Source organism: Natrix helvetica (assembly GCF_964273705.1).
Source record: "Natrix helvetica genome assembly, chromosome: 2".
In the NCBI taxonomy this organism is placed as follows: Eukaryota; Metazoa; Chordata; class Lepidosauria; order Squamata; family Natricidae; genus Natrix; species Natrix helvetica.
Genome location: NC_138552.1, coordinates 17102502 through 17110451, shown reverse-complemented (window position 1 = coordinate 17110451; position 7950 = coordinate 17102502). Strand labels below are relative to the sequence as shown.

Sequence of the window (7950 nt, the reverse complement as noted above, 5' to 3'; positions counted from 1 at the left end):
GCCAAATCTCGCCAAAACCACGATTGAAATTTATTTTGAGAGCCACATTTTTAAAACCGAAAATACATAGGATGGTACACTGTTTTTAGTTTCAATAAACTCTGGCATTTGAAGCACGCAAGTCTTAAAGCTGTCAAGTTACAAGATCCTTGCATCCCTAACCCTTTAGAGAAAAAAACCCAGGGTCTTCAAACCTGACAGCTTGAAAACTTGTGGACTTCAACTCCCAGAATTCCTCCTCCAGTCATGTTGGCTCAGGAACTCTGGCATTGAAGCATGCAAGTCTTAAAGCTGTCAAGTTGCAAGACCCTTGCACCCCTAACCTTTTAGAAAAAAGAAAAAACCCAGGGTCTTCAAACCTGACAGCTTGAACACTTGTGGACTTCAACTCCCAGAATTCCTCCTTCAGTCATGTTGCGGCGACGTCATCTGCGTGGATCCATCTTCGGCTTTTTTCACAGGGGGCAGGGCTGCTGCTGAAGATGTCGACGAGCCCCTGCCGCCACCAGAATAACAGCTGCCTCATCCTCCTCCTCCAACAGCACCACTACATTTGGAGTGAAGCCGCCAAAGCTCCCGCTGGCGCCCCCCTCCACTCGGAGCACCGCGTTACCCCTGCTGCCTTCTCCGCCGCCGCCATGCTTTTGAGAAGCCATGAGGCTTTTTTCCCCTGCTCCTGCCCCCCCCCCCGCCGCCTTCCTACTGGCTTCCACGGCCTCATGGCTCCTCAAAAGCACAGTAGAGGAGGAGGGGGCAGGGTAACGCAGGGCCCAACTCAGGTGCTCCGAACGGAGGGGGAGGCGCCGCTGCCATAGGCGGGGGCGCCGGCGGGAGTTTTGACGGCTTCACCTCTGCCGCAGCGTCGGGTGCTGTTAGAGGAGGAGGAGGCGGCAGCAGATATTCCGGTAGCGGCAGGGGCTTTACTTTAGCTACAGCGCCGGGCGCAAGCAGCTAGGATTGGCCACCCACAAAGGACCTCCTCCCCGGGCTTGCTTTCCTGGCGTCAGTTACCCCGCGTGCACCAAAACAAGTCCGGGGAGGTCCTTTGCGGGCGGCCAGTTCTAGCAGCCGTGCACCTTAGAGGGAACAGTGGGAGGAAGGGGAGCGGGCGCCCGGCACACAGAAGAGCCGCATTAAAATGTGTAAAGAGCCGCATGTGGCTTGCGAGCCGCGGCTTGCCGACCACTGCCCTATACCGTTTCAGACAAATAGCTATCCAACATCTTCTTAAAGACTTCCAGTGTTGGGGCATTCACAACTTCTGGAGGCAAGTTGTTCCACTGGTTAATTATTTTAACTGTCAGGAAATTCCTCCTTAGTTCTAAGTTGCTTCTCTCCTTGATTAGATTCCACCCATTGCTTCTTGTTCTACCCTCAGGTGCCTTGGAGAATAGTTTGACTCCCTCTTCTTTGTGGCAACCCCTGAGATATTGGAACAATGGCTAGTCCTTCTTTCTCTTAAGCTAAACATACCCAGTTCCTGCAACCGTTCTTCATATGTTTTAGTCTCCAGTCCCCTAATCATCTTTGTTGCTCTTCTCTGCACTCTTTCTAGAATCTCTACATCTTTTTTACATCGTGGCGACCAGAACTGAATGCAGTATTCCAAGTGTGGCCTTACCAAGGCATTATAAAGTGGTATTAACACTTCACGTGATCTTGATTCTATCCCTCTGTTGATGCAGCCTAGGACTGTGTTGGCTTTTTTGGCAGCTGCTGTACACTGCTGGCTCATATTTAAATGGTTGTCCACTAGGACTCCAAGATCCCTTTCACAGTTACTACTACTGAGCATGGTACCACCTATACTGTACCTGTGCATTCCATTTTTGTTGCCTAAATGTAGAACCTTACTCTTTTCACCATTGAATTTCATCTTATTAAATAGTGCCCAATGTTCAAGTTTGTCAAGATCCTTCTGTATCTTAAGCCTATCTTCTGGAGTGTTGGCTATTCCTGCCAGCTTGGTGTCATCTGCAAATTTAATGAATTCCCCATTTATTCTCCCTCCCTCCCTCCCTCCCCCCTCTCTCAAACACACACACACCCCTTCACTGATTACAAGTTGGATTGGAAATCTTTTCCAATGGCTTGAAAGCAGCTCCTCTGTCATCTCCCCCCATTCTCCAGCTGCCTTCCCCAAACACCTCCCCCATTGCAAATGCAGCCTGTTGTCTGTGTAGGAAATGCCTGGAACACAATAAAGCCCACCTACTCACCTCCTGCTGGCAGGCTGGGGTGAGAGGAGAGGCAGAGAAGCCGGAGGGCTTCCAAAAGAAAGGGGCTGTGGGAAAGTGTGTGTGCTAGCTACAGCATGGCTCTTTGCCTGGCTTCCTGCCTCCTCCTGTGGTCTCCTCAGTGCTCGCTTGTGCTCTCCCTCCTCAAGTGTAGTTTGATTGCAGGAGGAGTCACGTTGCCTTTTCAAACTTGTAATCAGTGAAGCTGGGCTGGATTTTTACATAGCTTTATTCAGCTGTGTGTGTGTGTGAGAGAGAAAGAGAAATGAATGGGGGCCTGGGGAGGAAGTCACTACACTTGGGGAGGGAGAGCATGAGCGAGCACTGAGGAGATAACAGGAGGAGGCAGGAAGCCAGGCAAAGAGCCATGCTGTAGCACACACACTTTCCCTGGATCGGCTATGTAAAAATCCAGACCAGCTTCACTGATTACAGGTTTGAAAAGGCAATGTGGCTCCGCCTGCAATCAAACTACACTTGGGGAGGGAGAGCACAAGCGAGCCAGGGTCCTTCCCTCCAGCCTTTGACCAAAGCCCCGCACAACACCAGGAGGATGAAGTTTGAATTCCTCCCCCTCCCTCTAACCCACACGTATCTTTCCCAGCCACTTCAGAGAGGGCTTCAATGCTGCTCTTGCCTCGGGTCCTCTGAAGAAGCCCCTTCTTTCCTTCCTTCCTTCCTTCCTTCCTTCCTTCCTTCCTTCCTTCCTTCCTTCCTTCCTTCCTTCCTTCCTTCCTTCCACAGATGGAATGGGTTCTAACTGGCATGGTAGATTTATGGAACTTCTTCTACCGAACTGGTTAGAACTGGCATGAACCCACCCCTGGCACATACAAGGTCCTATCGATTAAGCAGTGTCATCTTGTGGGAACTAGGAAGTGTACCATTTCAGTGAGAGTTCCTGCCCCGTAGAATAATATACCCCTTGAAATTGATACTGCTCCCACCCTTTTGACTTTCCCCAAACGGAGACCTACTTATCCTCCCATATCCTAAGCTAGAATGGTGGTTGAGTTCCTTTGGTTTACTTTATATATTTTATTATCTGAAGGCTGCCCAGAGTTGCTCTGGAGCAGGTTGGCCTTGAAAATGAAATGATGATTACATAAAATACCATGTTGTTTGTGCTCAACTTCTGTTCAAGAAGACTTCTTTGAGTGGAACTCCAGTGGCCCATTGACCTCATAGACACGTTCATGTAGTTCTCTTAGCTACGATAGCATGGTTAGCCATTCTCTTCTCTTGCAATGGTTCCTCAACTTTCTAATTTTAATCTATATCCCTAATACTTCTTGTGAATTCCTCATTGAGTCCAAATCTACTTAATTTTTCAAGATCAGCCAAGATCTTCTTATCTGTGCCCTGAGTCCTTGCCTCCTTGCTCCCGACTGTTCTCCTTCGTCTTTCTCATCCTCCTGCCCAACAAGAGTATTGTAAAAATCTTCTGCTTGTTCCATCGTGTCTATTCTGAATCTTCTATCTCCCCAAGTTACCAGTACGCCCTCCGGCATCAGCCATCTGAAGTTAATTTCAAATTTGTTCAGGACAGACGTTAAAAATTGATAGGGCCTTCTTAATTCTCTAATTCTCCTCGGTACCTGTTTTAGAACTGTATATTCAAAATATTTCTTACATTCAGCATGGATCACCTTGGACTAAAATAATAAAAGTCTGGGAATGAGTTAGTCAGAGTTAAACATGCTCAGAATCCTATTGATTGTAAAGAAAAGCTTCTTCACAGGATTAAATTTATTCTATTTGGAAAATATTGCTAAAGTGCTTAACTTTTATTTGAACGTGCTAAAACGTTGCAGTGTTTCAATATCACAATACAACATCAACGCTGTTAAATTTTGATAGGTTTTGCACCAAGCCTTAATGCCTTACTTAACATCAATTAATCAGTTAATTAATCAATTAATCAGGGATGTGGTAGCTCAGTGGCTAAGTCGCTGAGCTTGTCGATCAGAAGGTTGGCAATTCAGCGGTTCGAATCCCTAGTGCCTCATAATGGAGTGAGCTCCTGGTACTTGTCCCAGTTTCTGCCAACCTAGCAGTTTGAAATCAAGGAAAAATGCAAGTAGAAAAATAGGAACCACCTTTGGTGGGACGGTAACAGTGTTACATGTGCCTTCAGCGTTTAGTCACGCCGGCCACATGACCACGAAGACGTCTTTGGACAGCGCTGGCTCTTTGGCTTTGAAACAGAATGAGCACAGCCCCCTAGAGTCAGGAATGACTAGCATATATGTGCGAGGGGAACCTTTACCTTTAACATCAATTATAAGAGTTTTCTTATACAGTAAACTGATGGGTCATCCCTGAAGATAGGAAGAGCGTTGTACCTTTATGATTCAGCATTATAATTTTTTTCCTGTTATTGGCTTTCTTGTCAGTTAGCCTAATGTTGAATTTTTAATGTGCCTCCTTCATTCTTTGTTTTTATTCTGTTTTTTTTTCCTAGACAGAGCAACAAGAAATCAATGCTGAAACATCAGCCTCAATCAGCAATGACCAAGAACGATTTATAATAGATCCTACAGTGGACGAGAGGCTTGTTCTTGCACCTTCTCATGGGGCTACTGAAAATTCTGCTTTGCCAAAGGTCCACAGGAAAACTGGATTTCAGACAGATAACATCACCTTGGAAAACTCTGTAGCTCTCGATGGAAGGGGTGGAATTCATGAGGCTGAGGAGCCGAAGGCAAGATGGAATCAAGCTCCTCATCTCCCAATGGTGGATAAGAGGGTAAGCTGTGATTGCCTTGATGCCTCATGTGATATTCCGGTGTCCATGCTTGATGGACAAATGGAAGAGGCACATGCAGGAAAAGCCCCTGAGCTCAACAGAATAAAAATACACCCTGACATTCCTAAGACTCAACATCCATCCAAAGAAAATTCCCAGAGCATCCTGGAATCTGCAGGACTTAAGGACAGAGATGCTGGTTTATCAACAATGTGTGAACTTTCCCAGAGACTTCTTTATGAGAATGACGACTGGGATGATGACTTAAGTTGCACCAGCAGGGAGGTTAAGAGGGTAGCAGCTGAGACTGCTAATGCCAAGAAAGTCAGAGGGTTGAACATTGCCACAGATGTAAGTGGTGGGCAGCAGGTGCCAGAAAATTTAACAGATAATCAGCATGTCTCAGAATTGACAACAGAGATGAAGGGCCTTACTGATTTTAGCTTGCTAAAAACAGATGACACCTATAGCCATACATCCAAGGTCAATTCCATGATTCTACCTGTGGAACCAGATTACATAGATCTATGTTCTGTTTTTCAACATAAAAGAGAAAAGCCATCTGTTGACTTTATAAAGAGTGATCTCCAAAAGAGAAAATATCCAAATAAGCAGTGTGAAGCTCAGCACGGTCATCATGGATCCATCCAGAAGTCTGTTTATCATGAAGACACAGTTTTGACTAAAAAGGCTTTCCAAAGTTGTGAACAAGAACCTACATATAGATTTGTTGAGGTTCCAGACAACCCTTTAGAACCAAGCCAAGAATTTTTATTAAAACAGCTTCCTAATAATCCTGGTCGGTTCTCTTATACCGAACAGAATGTTGATTGGGAAAGTGGCCACATAAAAAAGCAAGCTGACGAGATACCTTTGAAAGAACACCAAAGTCCCGTAAATCGGTCAAGGATAAATGATCGTCCTTTGAAAGAGGATCCATCTAGTAATTTCTGCCGGAAAATTATGGCTCCGGTAATAAGTAGAAAACAAACTTCTGTTACAGCAATCGATAGAAGTGGCAAGCAAGAAAATCGGGGAAAAGAAAGTAAGTTGGAACTGAGTGCAAAAAGAGACAGGAGTTGTGGTATTTATCCAAATAAAAGTAACAATAGAGATTTTAAGACTGTATCTGATGCACGGAATCACACCTACCACATTCCGGAGTCAAATTCACTAATGGCTACGGAGCCTAAAAATGATTGGCAAGCGTTAGAGACAAGCCAAGAAAACCGCATAGAAAGAGATGCATCGAGACCCATATTCACAGCTTCCTACAAAGTTAGATTTTTCACTGAGGTGCTGTTAGAAATTAACAAAAATGTTAAAACCAATGCAAGCCAAAAGTGCACAGACTGTGTTGCAAGTCTGAAGCCAACTCTCCTGGGCTCCCAACATGTCGCAAAGTTGCCACCACACGATTCCCAACAATTAGTATCGGAGAGAAATTCTGCTCCTGCCAAACATTTGGATGAGAGCATGAAAAGCTTAGGCTTGGACCTGGTGTGCTCTCCATTTGAAATGAATACATTGGCTGGTCCAAACACTGTGCAGTCTTCAACTCTTACCAGCAATGAGGATTGTGGCCTAGGCCAAAAGGCTCAGAATGGTGGGATAGGCAATTTAACAGCGCATGGTCAGGATATAAGTAGCCTAAAAAGAGCATCAGAAAGTTGCAGTGCAGATATACTGGCGCTTTCTGAGCATGTTGGGCAAACTGAGTCCACCCAGTCTCAAATGGACAGTAGCATGGAGGCAAAGGCAGTAACATCACAGCAAGATAAGTACAAAGGGACAGAAGAAAACCAAAATGAAGAAAGAATGCAATCCGGGAAAGAAAGGGGCCCGCTTGTGGCATCTGATTTTGAGGAAGCTGAAATAGAGCCTAATATGAGAGCTCTACTTGATTCAGAAGAGGGGCATCCTCTTATGGTGAGTCATGGCGAGTATCAAAAAATGGAAAGACAAAGTCAGAGCAAAATTATGCCAGATGAAATGGACACCAAGGAAACTGAAAAGCTGATTGAAGATGACCTGGAGATAGTTGAAGTGGAGCCTTACATGAGGGCACTCCTTGATTCAGAACCAATGTACTCTTGGCACAAATGCTCAGACTGTATGCCTCCATTCATGGAATTTTGCAATGAGCAAGCTGCTGCTGTTCTGGTAGGAAGATTAAAGAGTGGAGGTACAGTTGCAACCACTGACCCCAATCAAGGCAGAGACTTCACAGATGGTGAGAGACGAAATTCATCCACGGGCGGAATGGGGATTTTAGAGAGGCCCTTGCCTTCTGCTTCTGAGGACAACTGTCCTTCTGAAAAAGCATTGCCACTGGTTCAAACGCAGCCATGCACATTAGGAACAAGTGAAGGAGATATTTCTGCATTAGAAAATGAGAGGACAGTATCACTAGAAGCTTCGGAAATCTCCAAGCCATTGCCACCTCACAAAAGCGCTGATGCCACGAAGAGCGGGCATGAAATAACAAACAACATGATGCCTAAGATGCCCAAGAAAAGATGTCTTGAAACAAAAGGAAGTATCTGTAATGATGCCAGCTGGAAAACAGAGGCCGATTTAACTGCAAGGGAAGAGAAGAGAGAAGAACAGAAAATGCTACGCCAAAAGGACAACAGAGGTATGTGTAGAAAGTGAGGTGGGTTTTTTTTTTTATCAGTAATCTCTTTATCAACAGTAGTTCCCTGTGACAATTCCCCTAGATATCTGGCAGAATTTGTTGCTTCCTAAAGATCTTTGTAAGTAAAGATATGCCAAATACGGATTCTGAGTTTGTCTCCTTGGTATTTCTATACTCTACTCTCTAAGGTATGAACTGTTCCAAATCCCAAATTATTTAATCAGTGAGACACTGAGATGCTTTTTGGGGGGGCACCAAGGGCCCTTTAGCAGTGGATCATAAGCTGCACTCCAAAATTAGCTGTTTTTTTAAACTAATTAACTTGA

The 7950-nt window shown here is 45.1% G+C and overlaps 1 protein-coding gene across 1 annotated transcript in view; it reads left to right on the top strand.

The window, feature by feature from the left end:
• Positions 1 to 2722: 2722 nt before the first annotated feature.
• ALPK2 (alpha kinase 2) overlaps positions 2723 to 7950 on the top strand; it is a 42561-nt gene continuing 37333 nt past the window's right edge. Inside the window, exons 1-2 of the mRNA XM_081942145.1 lie at positions 2723 to 2795; positions 4702 to 7624. Of these exons, the coding sequence (XP_081798271.1) occupies positions 4972 to 7624 (2653 nt within the window). The 5' untranslated portion in view covers positions 2723 to 2795; positions 4702 to 4971. The remainder of the gene's footprint in view (positions 2796 to 4701; positions 7625 to 7950) is intronic.